The sequence below is a fragment of the Oryzias latipes genome, chromosome 10, assembly GCF_002234675.1.
Source record: "Oryzias latipes chromosome 10, ASM223467v1".
Taxonomy (NCBI): domain Eukaryota; kingdom Metazoa; phylum Chordata; class Actinopteri; order Beloniformes; family Adrianichthyidae; genus Oryzias; species Oryzias latipes.
The window spans coordinates 20,538,878-20,562,954 of NC_019868.2; the positions used below are offsets into that span (position 1 = coordinate 20,538,878).

At 40.2% G+C, this 24,077-nt stretch overlaps 2 protein-coding genes across 3 annotated transcripts in view; both read left to right on the forward strand.

Annotated features, from left to right (window-relative positions):
* Positions 1-16,926, forward strand: part of LOC101161318 (serine/threonine-protein phosphatase 2A 55 kDa regulatory subunit B beta isoform) — a 36,258-nt gene extending 19,332 nt beyond the window's left edge. For both annotated transcript variants that reach the window (XM_020706702.2, XM_020706703.2), the window contains exons 2-10: positions 4,818-4,915; positions 5,424-5,589; positions 6,354-6,466; positions 9,332-9,509; positions 9,806-9,970; positions 13,058-13,227; positions 13,688-13,779; positions 13,860-13,983; positions 15,328-16,926. In XM_020706702.2, coding sequence (XP_020562361.1) covers positions 4,818-4,915; positions 5,424-5,589; positions 6,354-6,466; positions 9,332-9,509; positions 9,806-9,970; positions 13,058-13,227; positions 13,688-13,779; positions 13,860-13,983; positions 15,328-15,483 — 1,262 coding nt within the window. In that variant the 3' untranslated portion in view covers positions 15,484-16,926. The remainder of the gene's footprint in view (positions 1-4,817; positions 4,916-5,423; positions 5,590-6,353; positions 6,467-9,331; positions 9,510-9,805; positions 9,971-13,057; positions 13,228-13,687; positions 13,780-13,859; positions 13,984-15,327) is intronic.
* A 1,554-nt stretch (positions 16,927-18,480) lies between these two features.
* On the forward strand, positions 18,481-20,615 carry gpr151 (G protein-coupled receptor 151). The gene is made up of 2 exons (XM_004073523.4): positions 18,481-18,622; positions 18,725-20,615. The coding sequence occupies exon 2, from the start codon at positions 18,746-18,748 to the stop codon at positions 20,069-20,071; it is 1,326 nt and encodes a 441-aa protein (XP_004073571.1). The 5' UTR covers positions 18,481-18,622; positions 18,725-18,745; the 3' UTR covers positions 20,072-20,615.
* The last annotated feature ends 3,462 nt before the right edge of the window (positions 20,616-24,077 follow it).

A 24,077-nucleotide genomic window follows, 5' to 3' on the forward strand; every position in this document is an offset into this window, starting at 1 on the left:
GTAAGGGCTTATTGGCAAGCTGTGAAGTTGGGGCGAGTCGTACTCCTTCTTCAGCAGCTGCTTTCATCCCTTGATTAGCTTCTTAATAAGTCTGTGGCGCCATGAAATTTTAATAAGAATTTATTAAAGAATACCCGTGGTGTTGCTGCTGTAGGATGGCAACAAAAATGCCCCAGTTCTCCAGTGCAATGCTGCCTGCAGTCTGGTCAGAGGCAGACGAAGCATGTGGGAATGAGTTAGACACAGCCAGCTTGACGGCTAAGCAGAATTTGAACTTTCCCATCCCAGCAGTGGCATACACGTGTTTGCTTTTCGAGGGCGTTCCTGGGTTCTGCCAAAGAACCACTCACAATCTTTTGTCTCAGTAATAGGGTCTCAAGAAATGCAGGACTTCAAAGTGATATTCAAACATCTAATTATGAATTCACACCAGCCTTGAAAAGCTCTAGATGAAAGAGAATGCACCACAGCAGACAGACAGGGTGTTGTTTTGGGAGGATTTTCATAGACCCCAACCCCCAATTTCTGTTTTCAATTTCTAACAGAATCTAAAATAACAAGCATTTCAAATGACTCCTCTCGGCGCTCGGTGTAGAATATGTGAGCGGAGCCGTGGTTCCACCCTCGACCCCCCCCGGCCTCCTCTCTGTGCTTCAGCTTGTCCTGTGTTTTGTCTGCAGTCAGATGTGTGCCACACTGGCTGTGTTAATGAAGTGCGAGAAGTGAAGCAGGAACACGTCTCGCCCGTTTTTCCCGTCAGCCCCCCTGGAGTGCGGGGATGGAGAAGAATCACGCGTACGTGCACAAAGATGCACTAACAAAAGGGGTACAGATATAAAGCGAATAGTGCTATCTGCACGCTCTGTCTACGTCTCAAGGGGGCAATCCTGGAGAAACCAGGTTAATTAGCCTGTTCACTCCAGATCTTTTTAAGAGAGTCATGCTTTTTAGATGAAGCTTCTCATTGTGCTCTTGCTTTCTATACAGCTAATGAAGTCTAATAAAACCATAATGATACAGCATGTCTGGGCACCAGACCTGCAAGTTGCAGGTTTTTTTTCTCAATTCAGACTACTTCCACAGGTTTAAAATGATGTAATCACCCGTATATACACCATTTTTATGAGAATATCTCTGAGATTCATGAGACCTGGATGTTGGAAAATACATGCAAACTAATGATAGTCAGCAGAAGAACTAGACTAGCAGGTGAAAGAGAGTGCAAGAACATACTGGAATTATCCACCGGCTTGATCCTTTGACGCAGGCAGCTCAGCACAAGTGCGATAATCCTTTCCCCTCCACCACTAACAATAACAGAGCTTCTGCACACCAGCACGTTGTCCACGTCTCTCCTGTTGTCTGAAAATAAAGCACCAACAATAGATTGATATACTCTTGTATGCTTGTTTGGTCTGTAGCTATTTCTTGTTGTTGCTTTTTAAAACAAGACAAGATTATTCTCTATGCAGCACATCCAAAGCACTTCTTTTTTTTGTTTTTGCTCAGCCAACTTTTTTTTGTAAGATATCTCTTGGTGACTCTCTCTGTTTTACATTGCCAGTCATTCTCAGGCGTCTATGCATATATTCGATATGCCAAGGGCTACTTGTGCATTGGTTCCATTCCAGAATCAATACATATCCGTGTTTCCATCGAACTGGTTTTAGTGCCAATATTGAACGTTGAATAGGGTCATTGCAGATCCAACCGGCAAACAGAAACAAAAGAGGATCCCTGCCATGCCTGTTTTAATTCAGCTGAACATGCACACATTATAGCCCAACAGGCGTGTCTGTGTTGTTACTGATGATGGATGTGTGTTATCTTGAGAATCCCTCAGATGCACCAAGAAGCGCTGACCTGTCTTTTTTAGACCTGGCCGGTCACAGGATTTATGGGCTTCATCTGGTTATGGTCTGCAGATGAAGCTTTGTCTGTGTATGTGTGTGTGAGGGAGATGGAGAGAGCGTGCTAGCACACATTTGATCAGTTGGGTCTCTGGCATGCTGTTTCTTCACGTTTCCTCATTGGCCTTCTTGTGACTTGTAACACATTTCACTCCAGCAGTCTTTGCCCATCTAAGAATCTGTCTGCAGCAATGTGTTCCCCAAAAATGATTTCCTATTTGTAGAAATGTTGCCATTTAAATTCTATTGGAGGCTGCAGCTGAAAAATGAATCTGTCTAGTTTGAGTTCATTTGCATGTGAAAAAGTAATTTAGGGGAGCATTGCGTTCTGTTGCTGCGAGTTTCAGCAAGGCTGATCATGCCAGCGAGATCATTGCAGGACGTACCGGAGTGTAAACTTGTTCAATGGCGTCCATCAATTACTATTTCTTTTCTGTGACTGAATGCATTTAAGATGAGGGAGGAAGAGGGATGAAAAAAGGAGCACAGGAAGCAGGAAAATGGTTTTGCTGCAAGAATTCTAACTTGTGTTATAGTCCTATTTTTAACCATACCAATTACTTTGGTTTGCATAATGTTGAAGAAAAATTGGATTGTATTTTCAAGAATTATGAACTTAAATCATGCATATGTTTGAATTCACTTGGTAAAAAGTTAAAATAGTGATAACAAAAACAGGATTTTGCATTATTACTAACATGACTCCTAAAATCTTTAAACTATCATGTAGTTATGGGGGCAAAATTATTTTTATTTTTTTATTGGGCGCCTTAAAATGACCACAGTCAAACAATGCGCCATACATTTAAAACTCAGAAACATTAAAAACAGCACTAAGAGGTTAAAACAATAGGTAAAAGGTATAAATAAGTGTCATAAAATAAAAGCAATATCTTTTCTATTCCTTTCTCTTTCCTATTGCGGAACCCTTACTGTATGCTAGTATTATTATTATTTTTTTTTCAATTCCCCGATACAGTGTTCCACATGTTTCTAGCCAGAGGTCCATTCGTTTTCAGCAGAGATCTTGCACTGACGATAAGAACTGCTCCAGCCACCGATCCTCATCTGGCTTGTATGATAGCCAATTCAAAGTTTGAAATGAGGTTTGACGCTCCCTGAACCTGTCTTTTACAATTTCAGCACATCAAGTCCTGGCATTGTTTATTTTTGATAGAACAAATAATAGAAGGGCCCACTTGGTCAGTGTTTTCAGGTAATTCACATTGCTGAACCGGGAATTGACCAAATAAAGCAACACATTTTTGAAGAATGCCCTCACGGCTGCATAGCTGGTGCTAGTCCTGATGGCTGTGTGGCTTCATCTGTCACTCTGCTGCACCCATCCATCTGAAACACTGCACATCTGGACTTATCAAGCCCTATGACCTTTTCCCGTTGCTCCATAATTCAATGTTTGTGCGGTGCAGCAAAACAAAGCCTCATTTTTTCAATTTGTCTCACAGATAATAGATTTTTATAAGACCATGCAGCTGTTTTATCCAAATTCATTGTGTATTTTTTTGTCTTCTAGATATGGTAAACCCTTTGTGTCCTGAGATTAAATTTTGTTCTTCCTAGAAAAACACCAAGGTACTTGGAGATTTTAATCTCGTATTGGGCAAAATTTAGAATCCTCCAAAGCTGTTTTGTTCTCTTGGACAGAAATCATAGGCCAGAACTCCAAAATATGGATTACATCATCACAGTAAGGCATGTTTCCTGAGAACACAGAACAATGTAAAGACATCAGTTAAGAGTTAAACATGTAAAAATGTATCACTTTTACAGATTTGCTCTGCAAAAAAGTTCAGTTTATGATAGTTAATTTGTTTTTTCTTTTATAACTTCAAGAGTTCATCACTTTTGCTGTAGGATATGAGCATTAAAAGAATGATGAAACTGATTACAAAGACTATTGTCTGCTGCACTAACCTGCACCCCCCCGCCCCCGGCATGCAGTCCCAGGTTTTCACTCTATTGCAGCGCTTTCTGTCTGCTGAATTACAGCTAACATCAGCAACTAAGTCTAAGAGCCTTTGGCACACAGTGCCGCTAGAGATGGAAACAGTCTCCATAGCAACACTTCCCTCTCCTGTTCAGAGCTCTGCCAGTAGCAGGTCCACAGAGGGCTTGGGGGGTGGGGGGGGGGGGGGGGCAGCAAGCTCTCTCTATTTCTTTTTTTGAGTCCAACCCTATTGTAATTATTAAACAGAGGGATAGTTTCTACTGTTGTGATTGTTGGAGGCACTATTGAGCCCAGGTCATTGCAATAAATATATACACCATAGGCTTCTGCTAAATCCAAGCAGATATTTGTGTTTAGGGAGGAGAAGAGAAACTGCTTGAAGAGTACATTTTTGGTAAAAATCATGAATTTCATGCCCCCCAAAAATTCACATACGTAGTATTCTTTTTTTTTAAATTAACTATTAATCTCCACTTGTATTAACTCTATTTCCTGCACAGCGTGAGTCCATATAGAAATATCTGTAATAAACGTGATGTAGCTTCTTACGATGTAGAGCAACGTTAGATCTCAGTCAATTGTTCTGTGGTGAATGATGTTATTATTGCAGATGGAGCACTCTTTCAAAAAGCTATTAAATGACTCAAATCATGTCTTTCAGTTAGAAAAATGGATGAATTATCACACAGTGACTCATCCGCTGGTCTCTCCTAACCTACATTTTCATCAGTATTTGTGCTGAACAGTCAGTCCTCTGTGGATTGGCCCTGAGATTGCCCTCCTCCTGTTCTCTTTGCCTGAGATTTTTTTTTTTTTTTGGAAGTGTCTTCACCAGATCTCATTCAAAGCTCTTTGTCTCTGCATATGCGACTTTGACAGGTTTGCCAGTGACCACAATGACCCCCTTTTCCTTCTCTTGTCTGCTTCCTGTGTTGCAGCTGACATTATCTCAACTGTGGAGTTTAACTCAACAGGGGAGCTCTTGGCCACCGGGGATAAGGGAGGTAGAGTGGTTGTCTTCCAGAGGGAGCAGGAGGTATGAAATGCCAACAGTTTACCACCAGTTTCCTTCTTTAACTGAGACCAAAAACGTTTACTTTGGATTGACTGCTTTTGAATTGGCCTCAAATTACATTATTTCTGGCATTAAATTAAAAATATGTTTGATCAGATTTCTAAGCTTAAAGAGCTTGGAAATGTAAGCATTTAGAAGTGCTATTTCTGCTCTCTGTTCAAAGTACAAGAGTATTAAATTACACCTAATATGCACAAAAAGAGGATTACAAATATGGATTTTTAGATTTTGTGTAATAGAGCTGCAATAAAAATTGATCCAAGGCCAGATAGTTCAACATATGCATAGTCATCTTCTACACTGAGTATTAGAAATGTGTAAAAAAAGACTAAATTAGTCTTTTTTTATTTTCTAAAGGAAAAATTGTAGGGATGAAGATGCCAGATTACCTGTATTGTTCTTTTGTCTTTTGCTCTGAAAAGAGGCCATAATTGAACAAGATTTGACTTTCTTTTTTTCTCTTTTGCAGAGTAAGACACAGCCCCATCGACGAGGGGAGTACAATGTTTACAGCACATTCCAGAGTCACGAGCCTGAATTTGACTACCTGAAGAGCTTGGAAATTGAAGAGAAGATCAATAAAATTAAATGGCTTCCACAGCAGAATGCAGCATACTTCCTGCTCTCCACGAACGGTCAGTCAACAGAGACGGCAAAGCAAAAATCATCATTTTTCATTAGAGAAAAATGAGAAGCTGCTAACATCCCATCCAAACGTGTTTTTGATTGAGTGTGTGAGTGCTTTAGTGTTTTGCTTGACTGCGTGGAGATGCCACCAGCTGAACAGTTTCACATTACGTGCTTCACGCATGGCAGCCCCACAGGGACATGTATCCAAGCAAACGATCAAAGCATGTGCTGCCACGCACACGCTCGCTCAGTGGCTCGGACAGACACATGCATATCAGCAGAGAGACGTCTTGCAGATTGCGGGCTTCATGCATGGCTGCCACAGAAGTGCTCGGAGTGGCTGGAGCAGATGGTGGAGGGTCCTGTGGCGATGGCCTCGTTGCTCTGACACCAATATTCGCAGCGGAAATTAAAAGGGAAAAGGGAAAAGAAAAAGGCACAAACCTGACGGCTGCTGCCATCCACTTCAGTAGACCGAGAAGATGAAATGTAACTGGTGTTTGTGTGAAGCCGAATTGGAAAGCACCCAGATGGCTTTTTCAGACAGAGTGTGCACTGCAGCAGGAAAATGAAGTCAACTTGTACATGAATATCAGCGCCATCAGAATAAAATACACATGAACCAACATTCATCATCCTTGCTGGCCGCTGCCCAGCTACATGCCAGATTGGCTGCCCAGCCCCCTACATCTATCTTTTAGGAAGACCCACTGTTGTGAGTGATAATCACATTTGATTTGTGTTTTTCTGTTTTTCTACCCAACCCCAGACAAGACTGTGAAGCTGTGGAAGATCAGCGAAAGGGACAAGCGTCCGGAAGGCTACAACCTGAAGGATGAGGATGGAAGAATCCGAGACCCATCAACCATCACCTCACTACGGGTAAGAGGGGGGGAAACGATAAAAATCCCTCCTTGCTTAATGCGTTTGTCCTGCTGCATGTTTTAATGGCTTTTGTTTCTGGTGTTTAATATTAGCGGAGGCAGTTAGGTTGAAATTTCAGACAAATCGTGCGTCTTGTGCTACAAGCACCAAATTTGGGATCTATATACCTCTTTTAGAAGAACACGTGAGCCACGAGAAAAATCCCAAATGGTGGCCATTTGTAAAGAAAATGGCTACTCATTCAATTGTTACAAAATTGTGGATGTCTATTGGCACCAGCTTCAACAATATGTTTTTTTCATGCACAAAATGCAGGCTGTAAACTTGGTGGTTCGCACACAACACTATTATGTGTTTATTTCAAAAAATGCACAATTATTTTAATAACCAGCTCCAGGAAACAAAAGGCATGTGGTTGGGTTTCTTAAACATCCAAGGAGGTAAAAGGTCCAGATACTTACTAATTACACAATTTGTAAAATACTTGACTTTTTCTCATCTCATTATGTAAAAAAAAAAAAATCTTTGTTTGACTCTAAAAAATACTATCTAATTCACTAGTTAAGTTTGTTCCTTAACAGCAAGTGTTTTTCATAAAACACATTTGCTGATTTGGAGCATTAATGCAGGTATGAGTGTTTTTGAGACCCATCTGTTTGCAACTGGTCATTAACCTGAAAAGGGTCACAGGTTTGTGTCTAATAGGGCTGGGTTTGCAAAAAATCAATGAATTGAAAAAAAACAACTGCTCCACATTAAGAAAATGCAGTATGGATTCATTGAACCCATGAATTGATTTGCCTTTAAAGCCACTTTCCTGTAAAATTTTTTGAAATGATAACAGAATTTTGTTAGCTTTTAGCTTTAGATTCAGAAATCACACCATAATTCTGTTTAAATAGTTATTTGAAAACTGGATGTTCGAACCATGCCATCGTTAATCTGTCATTATACAATAAACTCAAAAGTTAAAAGTTTTAGTGCTTTAACATAATTCTACAAGTAGTAGAATTCCATTTTTACCTTTTTTAATACCATATAAGGTTTATATTTTTGTTTTATGATACTCGAAGTCTTAAGATATTTTAGAAATTTTAAATAAAATCTAAAATATTAACATAACCTTTATTTTATGCTTTATCCTCATGGCGCCTATTGATGCAAATTTGCACCAAACCACTTGTGCTCCAAACCAACCTTAATTTAGCAGCTACACGACAGCAAGAACATGAATTAATTTTTCTTCATGGCAGAAAGACATGAAGGGTTAAGTTTTCTATGACAAATTGAAACGTGATAGTACTACATTTTAAACTTTGGTTTGCTTTCAGTTAGTGTTGGTTTTATTTTGGGAATTGGGTACGCTCCCAAATAGCTTACCCATATAGCGTATCCCATATAGCGTGTTTTTGAATAAATATTACTATAAACTGATAATCTAAAGTTATTTTTCTATTTCATGCTAAAAAATTGGTTTAAAAATGCATTAGCTTGCCTAAAAAATGTTGCTAATAATGTGGAATGCTGTACAGTTTGTCACTAACAAGCATGTCTCTTTGTGCACTTCATGAGTTAAACTGGCTGCAGAAAGCGCCAGTGAATGATGAGCAAGTTCAGTGAAAACAGACAGTGAAAACCATGACGAGATCATCTTCTGCTTCTCACTCATTCTTATCACTTTGTTGTCTTTTTAATTTTCACAGAAAGGAGGTCGCACACATGGGACGGAGCTCTTGTAGATTCATGTGTGCGTGCACGATTCTGCCATTGTAGATTAGTGCTGTGTTCAGCGTGTCTGTCGCTCTTTGTCTGGCCGGCCAGGGAATCATAGCAACCTGGAGGACAGGCCAGGACTGTGGCAATCCGGTTAGAGGCTGTGAAGCTCTTGAGAAGGAGGGACAAAGAAACACTACAGTACACCAAATTAATAAGAAAAACCATTGAACAATAATGTTTAATCTAATGTTTACTACTAAAAGGCATTTAGAATATGCTTTCAGATGCTTTTGGATGCAAAGGTGCTTGGAGTCAGTACAGAGGAGGTGCAGGGGCAGTGTCACCATTACCACTATGGGTTAATAGGGTCCATGTCTCTCTGGACACTACGGAAGGGCATGAAAAAAAGTGACACCCACAGAGATACAGCAGCCTGCTGGGCTGCCGTGTCTCTGTGAGTGCCAGCAACCAACGAGAGAAAAAAGGGAAGACGCAGTCGAATTTGCTCTTCTGGCTCCCTCCCCTATCTTCTCTCTTTGTCTGGGTTTTATCTGGCCAACGGGGGGCTGCATGCAGGCTGGTGCGAAGCATCTTTGAAGCCCCGCTGTACTGTACAAACTGTGTGCTTGTGTGTGGGCGTGTTTGAGCCTGTCTTAATTCTGTGGAGTTCAGTCATCGTTCCATACCCGGGTCTTTTGATGCCTGCGGGCCAGCTATTTTTCCTCTTTTTTTTCTGTGGCACACACACACAAACCGGAAACCAGGGGTGGCTTATTCAGCAGTTACGGGAGGAAAGACAGTACAGACTGTCCACCTGAGTGGTGGTGTAAAGAACAGACACAGGGTCTCTCTGAACCAGCTCATCAAACAGTCAGGGAGCCCTTTGTTTTCTGGCTGTTCCAATAAGAATTGTGCAATAAATGTCAGATGAAATCCCTGGAGTCATCTGCGTGGTTCGCACAAACACACATACAGATGCCCAGAGATTTAGTATTCATGCACACAAGCAATCATAATAAATACCCTTTAACATAATCCAATACATTTCTGCAAATGTCTGCAATAAATCAAGTAAAATGAGCCTTTTTTTTCAAACATTTCATTTTTCTAGACAATTCTCTCTGAATGATTCACATTAACCCTCAGGTGCCAGTGCTGCAGCCGATGGATTTGATGGTTGAGGCTACAGCCAGACGAATATTCAGCAACGCCCACACGTACCACATCAACTCCATCTCGGTCAACTCAGACCTACAGACCTTTATCTCCACTGATGACCTCCGGGTGAACCTATGGAACCTGGAGATCACTGACCGGAGCTTCAGTATCCTCTTCATGTCAAGATGATTTATTTGTAAATTGATTCTTTAAAATGCTGGAAACACAATGAGAACATTTCGATGAATAGCTACATTATCTTAAATAATATTGTTCATTCTTAAGCGTATTTGAGGTAGAAATAAAGCGTTCTGCCAGTATTTGAACTACAAATCTAGTCTAAATTCTTTAAAAAAATCCTTTTTCTTTTCCAGAGCTACTTATTTATTTTACTGTCTTATTAGACTATGGATGCGTATTCATTCCCTTTGAAAAACACTCTTTCCTTAGTGCATTTATCAGACATTGTGGACATCAAGCCAGCCAACATGGAGGAGCTGACGGAGGTAATCACCTCAGCTGAGTTTCATCCCCAGCAGTGTCACACCTTTGCCTACAGTAGCAGCAAGGGCTCAATCCGCCTGTGTGACATGAGACTGGCTGCCCTCTGTGACAAGCACTGCAAATGTGAGTATCCACGACGACAGCCATTAATTAGTGTTGCCACTGAAACTTGAAGTAGTTCATTCTGCAGGACGTGTTTCTTTGTAAACTTCCTATTTTTGCATGCCTTTCAAACTTCTAGGTTTCTTTTTTTCTCTTATAGACAACATTTTCAGAAGAAATGTAATCTAGTCTAAAATGTTTTTCTTTTCTAAATAAGTTTGAACGCCTTCTTGGTGCCATGTGGGTTTCAAGATGAATTGGCCTTTAATTAGTATTCTTAGCTTGGTCAGAATAACCATTCTAGCTCTGCTATCTTTTTATTTAAATAATTTGTCGTTAATCCTAATTTACTTTCATGGTATTTTGTTCTTTATTGCTAGTTATTCAAATTATAATCTGACCAAACAGATGCCTCAATAAAAGTATGTGGTGTTCGCTGGCCCCGACATCAAACGTTTGATTGACAGATTCATTCAAGCCTGCTATTAAGTGTTAGGGGTGTTGACTTCCAACAAGCTTGTTCTTGACTGGTGAGTGTGGTTGCCATAGAAACAATGACTCAGACCATTTTGGACCAATCATTAAATTTTGGAGCAATCACTACTTACTGACTTCGTCTAGGTCCGGCATAGCCAGATGGAAGAAATGGTCACTGAGACAACATCATTTTGTTGGAGCCAGAAGGAAAGCGTTTTCTATAAATGATGTCACACTCACTCAGTCTAATTCTAATGTAGAGTCAATGATTGAAGTCATTCCAACCCTTTAAAATATTCATAAGGAAACAACAAATCTTTTTTATTTATTTATAATAAGCTACTGACTCTTTTTTTGATATGCACAGGGGTATGTAGTTCCATGTGCTTTATTCTTTTTCTTTTTACCATTATTGTTTTATCATTCTTCTTCTTGTTATTATTCTATTCAGTTTCATATGAAATATTTAATAAGCGAAAACAACATCATAAACAACATTTTATAACATAAACTGAAGTAGCATCAACCAAAACATGAAGGAAAAGGACAAAAATGAAAAATATATAAATCATATAAACAGTGTCCCTTCCCTATTTTTATTCATTTCACAAGTAAAAACCTCTATTAAGATACATTAAAACTAACTTGCTACCAAGAATGACTATTTTCACAAAAAACTATAACATCTTTAAAAAAAAATAGTTCTTCTTTTGTTCTGAGTTCATGTAGCTCTGAGCCCCCCCTGCTCAATATGCCACCATTGATAGCTTATCAGTAAAGGTTGCAGCACATAGAAGTAGCAGGCAGTCTCCTCATGGTCTTAACATCGCATGCACATGCTTAGGTTGGATGAATAATGAATACATTGACATTTTTGGTGGGAAATCAATGTCTTAAGAGCAATTGCACTAGTCTGTCACGAACACACCTAGTTGTTCAATAATGTCACCCATTTCCTCAGACATATTGATGCTTCCAGTGAACCGTGCGTTAACACGGCCTGTTGAATTTCACATTAGCATCTAAGTGTCACCTGGGGCGATTCTTGTATCTCGCCTAAATGTTTGTCAATGCCCCACCATTATCGGATAGCTGTTTACTGTCACTTTGCTTAACCTCACACAAGTTTGTATAACTTCAAATTAACCAGTTACTTAATTGTTATTTTGTCTCACTGAAGCCCAAACCATAGATTTTAACCCAAATCTCGTATAAATAGCATACCTCCAGACATGACTGACCTTATGCCTTTGTCGCTACCTGATCTAACGGTTCCCAAATCAGTCCCTGCATGCGTGAAAATGCATCTTCTCCACTAAAGCATTTTACGACACTTACCGGTTAAAGTATGTCTTGAGATTGTAATAGCAAACATAGCCTCTTAACATGTGTAAAGTAATGACTATTTTTTTTGTTGTTGTTGACAATAAACGTGACTCATCAGGACTCCATGATCCTTACTGTGCATGAGTAAAATCAGATCGCACGGCTGAGTCTACCTGATCTGTACTGCGCATGTGCAAATGTTTTCTTCTTTCATGCAGTGACGTAAGATCAGGTAGCAATAGTCCCAAAAACCTGTGAGACTGTCAGGATTTTGGGACCATCAGTTTGATGATGATTTAAGAAATGGTCCTGAGATTGTAATAAAAACACACACATATGCAAACGCAACACAGAGAAAAAGCAGGCAGGTTCTAGGGTGAGCTTCAGAACACATCCGCTCATATCAGCTGTCTCCCTGCATGGCTCAGGGGACACACACACACCAGTTCACAGACCTCATGTATATGGACATCTCAAATCAACCATCACTCTAAATCTCCCTCCACACCTCTAAATCCTGGTGGTTGCAGTGATGGATGGGTGGATGGTTTAGGAGAGCATTGCCAAAGCATTGAGCCTCAGGACAGAGTGAGAGGGACCAAACGAGCCCCCCTACTAACTCCCTGGAGACCCTATTATACACCCCTGCAGCGGGCGGGCACGGGCCCACATCCATGCATATATACATGTGCACATCCCGTGCGTTCTCAAACCTTGGCGCACACACAAATCTGGCAGGGCTCATATGGGCCCAGCCCTTTTGACATTGATTTGTTTTTCTTATCCTCCCCCCTTATCCCTCATTTTTCATCTCTCACTCCGCATCCCTAGTTAGACTCCCCGTTGACACATCACAGAGCAATTCTCCAGGCCTCGGCTCAGGAGCGGGATTAGGTGGAGGGTTATGGGGGGGCATTTTCGGAGAGATGGAGAGGCGAGCGAGGAGGAAGGGTGGGGAGGAAGGAGGAGCAGGAACAATAACTTGACAGCTAACGATGGAATGCCCGGCTCTCCTCCCCTGTGTACCGGCCTGCACACAGATCAGCAGCTGCCAAAATCAATATGCATCATTCCCAATATTTACCCACCATGTTGACCGACGATTATCTCCCTAATTCCTTGAAGAAATGCAGCTGCAATAGCAGTATCCCATCACTGTTGTTACTGCCTACATGGGTCACAGTAATCCAAACCCAAAGCAAGCTTGCTTTGTGACTGAAAGTGCCAAAATCTTAGACTATAAAGATTTCCTTTGTTGCAAAAGTGGGAAATTCCAATTGTTTTGTTGTCATCTGTTGTTTCCAGACTTTGAAGAACCGGAAGATCCAGCAACACGCTCTTTTTTCTCTGAAATCATCTCATCTATCTCAGACGTTAAGTTCAGCCACAATGGACGCTACCTGATGACAAGAGATTACCTCACCGTCAAGGTGTGGGACCTTCAAATGGAGAACAAACCCGTTGAGACCTACCAGGTTTGTGCTTCTCCAATTTTCTTGTTCTGTCGTTGAAGGCTGCCAGTGATCCAAAGGGATTTGTCGGCTAACGAAGTTGATGAATGACATCCAGGGCTTAGATTGAATCAAAACTTATTGATTTGAGGCTAATCACTCAACATAGTCACACTGCCAATCTATAAGCTTGTCATCTTCAGCAGTTGGGTTTATTCAATCAGAAGGATATTGTGGAAGCAGAAGCAACCTTCAGGGTAGAAATCTCCCACTGTGGTCATCAGGGTTAGAGTCACTGTGTCTGATCAAGGAAAGCTATTTTAGGGCAGGTCAACCAGCTGGACTCAGGGGATGCTGCCTTCACCACCACCTGCTGCCTAACATCCTAGTGCAGATGGCTCTGTGACATACCGTTTTCCCTGAAGACAGCAGGATGGATCTTGAAGGTTTGATGGCAACTAATTATAAAAACCGTTTTTTTCAGGTTCATGACTATTTACGAGGCAAACTTTGTTCTCTTTACGAGAACGACTGCATCTTCGACAAGTTCGAATGTGTCTGGAACGGCTCAGACAGGTTAGACCTCATTTCCATCCGTCTATTGATCGTCTGATCTTCTGTCCGTAACTCTACTCTCTTGCTTTTTGCTTTCCCAGTGTCATCATGACTGGCTCGTACAACAACTTCTTCAGAATGTTTGACCGTAACACAAAACGAGACGTCACACTGGAAGCATCCAGAGAGAACAGCAAACCCCGAGCTATTCTGAAGCCTCGCAAGGTAGCAGCAATGAATTCACTGTTAACCTGATTTAAACTGGATCAGAATTTCTTTGATATATACACATCTACAACTGACCAGGAGACAGTTTGACTTGAAAACTGCCACAACTATCAAAATATAATTGCAATATTTTCATTTAAAAAAAAGCTATTGAAACAACATTTGGGTTAATTACATGCTATGTCTTTTTTTTTTTAATTAACAAGTCAATGTTAGGAACTTATTTCCCTTAAACATGATTAAAAATAAAGTTTACAATTAACCACTGCATCATATAACCATAAACCATTACAGGTGATTATCAGAGACAAAGATTTAATAATACTTTAACGTTTGAATAACCACATTTCTAGTTTAGATAAGGGTAAAAAAGAAATTATCAGAAGTCCTCTTATAAGTGTTTGATCAGGAACCAGTGGTGTAGGACCTAATATGCAAGAGACCAGGCATGCTGGCAGGAACTATAACATTTATTAAATAAACTCAAGCATGGTGAAGAAAAACCCCACGGAGAAACAAAAGTGAGGCAAAGCAAAGCAGATGAACTGAAAAGCAGACCGTTAAATATGCAGAGAGGACAATTAACTGAAATGAAGACAGCTGTGGATCATGATGAACCTGGAACTGGCGTGACTGACAGAGCAGCTCAGAACATGACCAAAAAAAACAAAAAAAAAACAAACTTAACCACAGAATTCTCACACGTTTGGTAAAGCAACACTATCTAATATAATAGTGGCTATTTTTTTTTTTATTTCACTTAAACGCTTTCCTTAGAATAAGCTCCGTTTGGGATCCATGAAACCAAATGTATGAGAAGAATAATAATGAGAAATTTGTAGCCACATAATAACTACCAGGTGATTTGTCATCAAAACTATTTTCAGAACATGGTTTTATACTTCTTAATTAGCTGACAGTTGATCCGTTCAGGATTAAATCTAATAGGACAGGCGTTAGGAGGCAGTTGTTTTCATATGTTTTCAATGACAACAAGGAAGTTTCATTTGTAGAAACCAAGTTTTGATGTTGATTATGTAACTTGAAGATGCTCCTTACGTTTTGTTTTTTTTTATATTAGGAGCAGTTTGGAGTTAATTAGTTGCTTCTCTGCACTCATTACAACAGCATGTGGAGTGGTTTTGTTCGTAGATAAAAGCTAATCATTTCCCCTTAAATGTGTACAGATAGACTCAAAATGTATTTTTTAATTTTGATTGAATACACTGCTGTTTGTTCTTATGTCATTTATTATTATTTTCAGCAATTTATTTAAAATGGAACAGTTTCTAAAAACACAAAACAACATTTTTCTTCTCTAACTTCATCTGTTACATCCAGGTGTGTGTGGGTGGAAAACGCCGTAAGGATGAGATCAGCGTGGACAGCCTGGACTTTAGCAAAAAGATCCTTCACACAACATGGCACCCATACGAGAACATCATTGCTGTAGCCGCCACCAACAACCTCTACATCTTCCAGGATAAGGTGAACTAAAAAGGCCTTGAGCCTGAGCTCAGCACCTGTTGAGCCGACTATCCAGTGACTAAAGACGACAGCATGGATGATGGGAAGGACTGACGTGAAGAAAACCCTTCATTCCATCATTTCAGTTCCAGCTCAGTTTGCCAGATGGATACATAAAAGGACGGAATGCAGGAAATTTATGCAACCTGAGGATTGCTGCATGAATTCTGTCATGAAGCAGCCCTCTAGATCCTTCAGAAAACGGAAAACCTGAACAGAAGACACAGAAACCGAGCTACCATGACGATGACTCTTTGTCATGAAGCAACAGTGCCCCCTTGTTTTTTGTCAGTCTGCTCATGCTTCACCGCATGTGATGAACCCTGCAGCCTCTGATGGAGGTGAAGTCGGACAGCCTAACCTGCTGGCTTTTAATCATTGACCCGCTTTTTTCTCCAGTGGTGCAGGCCTCATTTGTACCAGTTTTGTGTCTCCTTGTCGAGACTGATGTGGTCGGTAATGTGAACGAAACCCTTAAAGGTTGTGTCAATTGTTTAATTTAATGCTGTAGTTTTGTTGAGTCCTTCTCTCGGTCATTGAGTCTGTTTAGAAGCTGTGGTGCCTTCTTTTGGTGTGTGGGTTCGATGTCGTAGGACTGGGCATGGGGAGGAGGGGACTGTGTGAATGTTTAAAAAAAAAGTTTGGACTTTTCTCCTTTTTTCTTTTCTTCTTTATTCTCTCTTTAAAGGGAAAATGTCAACAGAAAAGCTCCAAAAAAAGCAGCCTGAAGCACTGTAGTCAAGATTTACCATAGCACCTGATTAAATGCTTTTGAGCTCAGGTGATTTGTACAAAGCTAAAATACAGTCTGTCTGATGTCACCAGTTTGCAAAAGACATGAAAATATTGCAAAGTTGTTCTAAAAACAAATACAGAATCCTAGCCTCATGTTACCTTGTTTGTATAGTGCGGAAAACGATCTGCAATTTCAAAACGGATCCGATCAAACTGTTCAACCTAACTTGCAATTACAGTGTTAGAAGAGCACCTTTCTGCATGCGGCTGATCTGGCTCCGATTAAACTGTCAGTCTGCATACGGTCACAAACATCTACAGGTTATTTGAGGCGCTATGCAGCTAGAGGGTTATACGGTGCAGCGGCGGGTTGTCTCACAACACTCGACTCAAACTGTTCAGAGACAGATGCTTGTCTCAGATTGGTCACAGGAGCTGACTCTCCCAAAGCAAGGCAGTCAAAGGTCTAACTGAACTCTCTGAAATCAGGGAATAAGTAAGTGTGATTTCTTTAACTGTAATATCTTCTAAACAACCTCCTTTGTGACTCTATCATTGAAGAAGAAAAAAAAAACTTTTATAGCTCAGAATGTATTGAAATGCAATGAAATACCATGCAGTCTTTATGCTTACTGGACTTTCTTTGAATAAAAAAAATAATAAAGATGTGCAAGCTCACTTTCTGTCCTTCTTGGACTTCATCCGTAACCATTTGTCACATTCGAACATACAGGTAAGTCTTAAAAAGTTCTCCCTACCATGACAAAGGTGGATAAAGGTGGAAAGATTTCATGTAATCCATGGACACCAGTGAGGTTCACAAATCATTGAAGAAAAAAGGTTCAGCGCACTGTCTAGTGGGTCTAGATGACCCCACTCCCAATGTTAAAGTGCCTAGGATAGCACAAGGGTTAAAGGGTTCCAGTCTGAGTAAGTAGGCCTTGAAATCACATGAGAGAGTGCTGACCTGACAGATCTTTAGAGGACAGTCATCAACACCATTCAGGAGGGAAAACCCCAAAGATACGTTGCTGAACCAGCTGGTTTTCCACAGAGTGCTGTATCCAAGCATATTAAGAGATAAGTCAACTAAAAAAAGAATTTTGGTAGAAAATGATACACCATTAACAGGAATAACCACAGCCTTGAGAAGATTGTTGAGAAAAATCTATGTGAGAATATAGGGGAGCATCATCAAGAGTGGTCTGAGCAGAGCAGACAAAGAAGAGTAGTAAAGGTGGGCTACAAATGTGGTATGCCTGAAGCAGAAATCATATCAGAATTGTCTGGATGACAGGAAAATACCTAAACCGGTGCTTTGATGTTCCAAAATTAAATAAAGTTATAGATGAAGTTACCTGGTCTGAAACCAATAGAAAATCTACAGGCTGTTTCCAAGAGGAAGTTGACAGACATCCAACCCAGCAATGTAGATGACCTTACAGCAGCAATCAAATTAGACTGGACTTTCTTTACAGTTCTGAAGGGCCTCAGGCTGATGGCCTCCATGTTAGGAGACCCAACATTGCCCTGAGTGCATACAATTGAAAATGATTCTCAGAAACCTGACATTTTCACTGAAAACATCCTTTTTAAGTGGTCTGTGGCGATGTTTTGATTCTCTGAGAAATAGAATCTAAAGTCTGCTTTATTTGTGGGCCATAATAGACTTGTACTATTTAAATGTTTATATAAAAATCCAAAATAGGATACAGGTTTTACAAATTTAGTTGCCTGACAAAAAAATATTCAACTTTTAAGATAACTTTTGAGATGTACCTGCATGTAAGATGCAGTACATTACATTTCTTTATTTCACTGTGTGGCCTGTGGTGTAACATCGCCCTCGTGTGGACAAAAAGGGAAGCAGGTGAAGTCAGTTTGGCTGTTCAAAATTTCTGAAGAGTTTTTATTATTTAAAAAAATTAAAAATATAAAAAATTATAAAATATGTTTTTACTTAAATATTATATTTATATATTCTTTTATCTTGTTTGGTTCTAACTGACATAATTTTGTTGTAAACACACTCATTCATGCTGTTTGTCCTCTAAAATACACCTTTGTTACTTCAAATAATGTTTTTTTATTTAAAATATTTAAATCAAATACATGATCAGTGTATCTGTGAACCTGCAGTGTTTCCTAACAGGCGTCATGTGGGTCTAATCTAAGCACATTTTACCACTTGGGGACAGAAGCTGTCAATCAAGCAGCATCTTTATAGCTGGACTCAGCGGCAGCATCTTTGCACTTCAGGATAAAGCCAGCGACACGCTGAAGCTCCACTGGGATCATAGTCTGCCTATCAATAACTTCTCTGATGAGATTATTTCTTAGTTTTTAATCCCAGGACATATTTTTTAAACTGCAGGTAATTATTCTTTTTTTTTCTTCAATTTTCGATTTTTCCTTCCTTCAATTTTTCAGTTAGAAGGTCATTTTTGACTTTTCACTGTTTTTCTCTCTGTGTCAGAAAATCATCATCCTGGAAACGATGGACAAGCAGAGCTGGAACAATGCCACCATCATCAACAGCTCCACTGATAAGTTCTCTTTTGACCAAGTCGGGACTTTCCAGCACCAGGACTCCGGTGAGCTCAGGGTCCTGGTGCCAGCTATTCTGGGAGTCATCTGTGTTTTGGGTGTGGCCTGCAACCTCACTGCAATGGTCATCCTCTTCTCAAACGCTCACAGGGGCAAACTCTCGCTGATCAACTCCCTCATCTTCAATTTGATGTTTGCCGATGGGCTCGTGTTGATGTTTACGGTGCCGTTCAGAGCCGCGTCCTTCTCCAAAGCCAGCTGGAATCTGGGCTGGGTGGTGTGCAAGACAGCTGACTGGTTCCTACAATCCTGCATGGTGGCTAAGAGCCTCACAGTGGCCATTATGGCCAAAGCGTGCTACCGCTATGTCTCAAACCCAACCAAGCAGGTGAGCATCCACCTGGGTTCCATCCTGGTGGTGCTCCTCTTCATCTGGCTGTCTGCCTGCTTGGTCACCATCCCCCTGTGGCTCTTTGCAAGGCTGCAGAGAGAGGTCAGCGGGCTGGTGTGTTTGATGAAGGTTTCTCCTGAAGCCCAGAATTTCATGTCAGTGTACACCAATGCGTACCCTCTTGGGGTCTACTGTGCCCCCCTCACCTTTGCCTTGATGTACTTCTGGAAAGCTTACAGCCGATGCCAGCGCCGCTCAAGTAAGACACAGAATCTGCGCACCCAGGTCAGATCAAGCCGACTCACGCTCATTCTTTTCAGCCTCACTGTGGCCATGGCTGTCCTCTGGCTTCCTCAATGGGTGGTGTGGTTTTGGGAGCGCCGTTTGGCAGTGAAGGAAATCGGAGTGGCTCAGCCTCTGCTGGCTTCTCCCCCCCTTTTTCTGGTCCTCTCTGCCCAGCTGCTTATCTTCTCTCTGTCGCTGATAAATCCTCTCATTGTTCTCTTTCTCTCTGAGGAGTTCAGGGAGGGCTACAGGGGGCTGTGGAGACGCCTCACTCTACGCAAGCAGCCTCCACCTAAGCCAAAGCCTGGACCTCACAATCCCACTTCACTCCAGTCGCCCTGTCCCAGGCCGGAGACCTCTGGGCAGCTAAGCTGGGAGAGCAGCCTTCAGTTTGGCTCCAGCCAGGAAGCCCCAGAGGATCAAGCTCAGCTGAAGAAAGCAGCTGGAAAAGAAGGGAGAGAAGCAGACAAGGTGAGCCTCAAAGATGGCTTCGTTTTGCCAGACGTGGAGCAGTTCTGGCACGAGCGGGAAACGGAATTGGAGACAGTGGAAAACGATCCTGTGCCATGGGAGAACCTGACAGAAGAAGGGAAAAAATAGCAACCCCATTTCCTGGCTGATCATCAGCAATCTGTGGCTGAGAGGACTGCAGAGTGCAACAGCGTTATATTTTCTCATTAGGTAAATGTGGTTTCATCTGAGTTTATTAAAACACGATCAGAGCAGCATCTTCTGTTTTCATTTTTAAAGCATTCATCTATGTAGTCTGAAACAGAATAGCTTAGAGAAAACTTCCATGTGATTATTATTTGTGGTGGTGAAGCTTGTAAGAAAATTATAAAATGTGCAAAATTAAACATTTTCAGCAAACTATATAATATTGAGAACTATATGTACTATTTTACTATCATTCTTTGTAAAAGAAAATTGTATTTGGAGTTTTAAAGTAACACTGGAAAGTCTGTTTATTGTCCCTTATTTATTCCCGATCAATGTGGATCTAACATTTGCTGTCAATAAAGATTCAGGCAAAGTGTAGCCTGAGCTTGTCTGTCTTGTTTTCCTGTAATGCTATAAGTGTCAGCAGTCTTCAATTTGTTGGATTCCAACTGATTCTAGGTCATTAAAGTCATTTTTGTGTGAATTGGTCAGTAATTATTCCAGAAAAAGTTTCTCCATATGTTAAATGAGGTCTGGAACCCGCCTCTGTAGGAGTTTGTCAAAAAACTTTCATTTATTCATTTAAATAGGCATGAAGAGTCACAAGTTAAAAGTTAAAAGGGAGAAATTTGTCTTTTTCTGCTGCAAAACAAATTTTTTATTTATTAAAACGAGAATTTTAATTATGAAAAGCCTCAGAAACAAATAAAATAAATTAAAAGAAGTATATAATCATTTTTAGACAACAGATCGCCACCTAACACTTATTTTTTTCCCCCTCCCGTATGACATTTTCCTGTCATTAATCATTCATTTTGACCTTTCATAGCTAGAGGCAACTTACTCAATAGAGCATCGTTTAACTATACAAGCCATCATCATTTCCTGGGGTGCTGACCTGGCCATTAACACCAAAGGCGAAAACAGGAAGAAAGCGGATTTCAATGAACTGGAAATGCAACGTTTTCCTAAAAATCAATCTTGTGATATGACCATGACTCAGCAGTGACACAAAACACAACGAGAGTGTTAAAAAAAGTCACGTCTCATCCATAAAAATGACAGGCGACTTTTTTCCTGTTGGTACCTCAGCCTCTGGCGCTCATTGTAAATGAAGCAGTAAATTTGCAGGATTCTAGTCAGATTCAGAAACGTCCGTTTACACAAAGCCTTAAGGCTTTAACCATCAAACATTGGGAAAAACCAAACTGGTCATGTCTGAGACAAATTACAGATTACACAAGTGCTCAATGGCACCCTTTATATGAAGACTAACAGTGTTTTGATGTCAATTAGTTTCTATGGCATCACTCTGAGAACTACAAAGATAAAAATAATTAATTATTATCTTTTAAGGGCATTTTTTATTAAAGAATAAACCCATTACGTTTTGTTTTTTTTTGCAGTTGTGACCTAATCCAAAATAAAATATAGGAAAGTTAAAATCAGAAATCCAGTTACAATAAGCACAATTATGTGCACACCAAGCATCTAATTATAATTTAATTTCTAAATGTATAATATTTTTCAATTGATGATTTAAGCAGGACCATTTAAGATTTATCTGATTTTTACACATATATATATGTCATTTTTGACAACATTATCATTTCATCCTGAATGCAGAAGACTAAAAAGTGAGTGAGTGTGAAATATAAGACAACTGTCTCTTTCTCTCAGTGGAATAAAAAACCCAAAATTACAGAATCATGTCTTTTTTTTAGATCTACTGGTTTTTTGATGGGTAATTCAAACAAAATCTGACCATATATATTTCAATTAATAAAAATGAAGCCCTCCATATGCACACATACATTTTGTTCAGAAGAATTCCAGTTATCATATCATTTTATTGCCACGTTACCGGGATCAGTGGAAAGACACAAAAAAGCTCAACTGTCTATGGCTGAAATTGAATTTCCAGGTCTGTGAGATAATCAGCATTACATGCGGAAAAGCCCCTCAGGGTTAATTGGGTGGTTAGACGAGGCAGGGGAGCTTCAGCAGGTGAGCTCCTCCCTTCACTGCCCTCCTGGCTGGGGCTGCCGCCCACTGTGCTGGGCAACGGGGGTTGTCAGCCCTCCGTTTCATCCCTCAGCCAATCATCGTTTCTAATAAATGAAACTCCACAGGAAGTGACATGACTCCTGACGCTAATTATGCTCGGCGGGAGAGGCTGGATGTAATTAAGCCGCATGCTAAAACCTTTGCCTGTTGATGCCTCACAGTTCCCCTCTATTCACTAACCAATATCCTTTGGCGCCTCCATCAGTTGAGTGAGGGCCTGTGAGTGAGGAGTGAGTGGGGGCGCGCTGGAGATCAGGTGGTTCAGGGGGTCTGAACCTGGTATTTAACCGTCTTTTGATTAGAATAAATCAGAGGGCTTTCATCTCAGCAAAGGATGTGGAGGTTTAAAGGGCAGGCACTTCTCAGCGTTTGCTGCACTTCTAAGAAAGGCCGTCATTTCAACTGGGTGGCAGGTCCAGACTGACATCAATAACACAGTGACATAAAGAATGGTTTTATTGAGAGGTAGACCTGGCTCTCTGAAAAAAAGCATGAATGCCATGATGAAGTAGGGCATACATAACGAAAGCTCCTGAAAAATGTATTTGGCATTACTTTTGTTTACTTGTTTGTTTTTTGACATATTTAATTTACCTTGCAAGAAATACAAGGAACGTGGAAAACCTCACCTGCACTGTTCAGTACCAGGTATTTATCTCTGAGTCGAGCTAATATTTTGTATTTTTAAAATGTCACAATAAGTGAAAAATGTTTTCAGACATAAAGAGACAACATGTAAAAAGAATAAAGCATTTTTTGGCCCTGACTGTGTCATGATGTGTACTGGGTTGAAGTTTTGGCTAAAGATGTCCTGGATCCGTTTTAGGTCAGTGAATCGGATCGTTCAAAATGAACCAACATCAACTATGAATGGTATCATAAACTACAAATTATGATATGAATGGAATTCTTGTTAAAATGAATCGATACAACTCTAGTGTTTACAAAGATCTCCTAATATTATTCACATCCACCACAAGCCTCATGGCACTCACAAGCCTCGCAAGCATAGGTCAAGTCTAATTTACATTTACTCAGTTACATCAAATTTGTTAAACGATTAACAGTAATCTTACTCCAAATTACTTTTTCTCTCAACTTGAGTAGATTTTTCCTAAAAATGTTCTGTTCTGGTTTGTCTAATTGCTGTTTGATCTACATTTGACATTTATTTTTCACCTCACTAAAAGTATTCACGTAAAACGTGCTATAAACCTTTAAAAGTTTAATTGAATTTTTATTAGATATTATCACGATTTGCACGTTTTTGCCTGATAGCAGCATTTCCACAAATGACTAGCTTTTGGCTCAGAAGGAAGTTCCTGAGCCCCGCAGTAGCACTTGGTGAAAAAGGGGGGCGACATCATTAAAACTTTTAAATGAACAGCTGTACAGAGATTCTCATAAATACTGGTATAACTTTTTTTTCTTCTAAAAAAAAGTTTTGGTTATCCCTGCAGCAGATGATGTGATTTAGCTAAAGTTACACAGTCTTTAGAGCAAAATGTGTCTACATTTTCATGGATTACAACGAAAAGTTGTTAAAAATATATAAACAATGTATCATCTTTTTAAGAACAACAAAAGCGGTAATTGTCAAGTTAAATGCTATTAAAAGTCAAGTAAAAAAAAAAAACACATGATCAAAAGATGATTTAGTTTTAAAATTAATGAGACATGAGACTCTGAAAAATTGTGTTTGTTGCACTGCCACCTAGTGGGCGAAAGGAAAATGAAACACATTGTTGGCACTTTTTCCAGCAGCCAGGACAAACGCCTTTAAGCCTTTTGCCAATTGCTTTATAATAAGACATGGACACCCGCCAATTTTAACTGCACCGCCCTTAGTACACACACCCCTCCCCCCTCAATATATACA

What these genes read in the sequence shown, in the direction of transcription:
- gpr151 (XM_004073523.4), top strand. Translation starts at nt 18,746, where the DNA reads ATGGACAAGCAGAGCTGGAACAATGCCACCATCATCAACAGCTCCACT.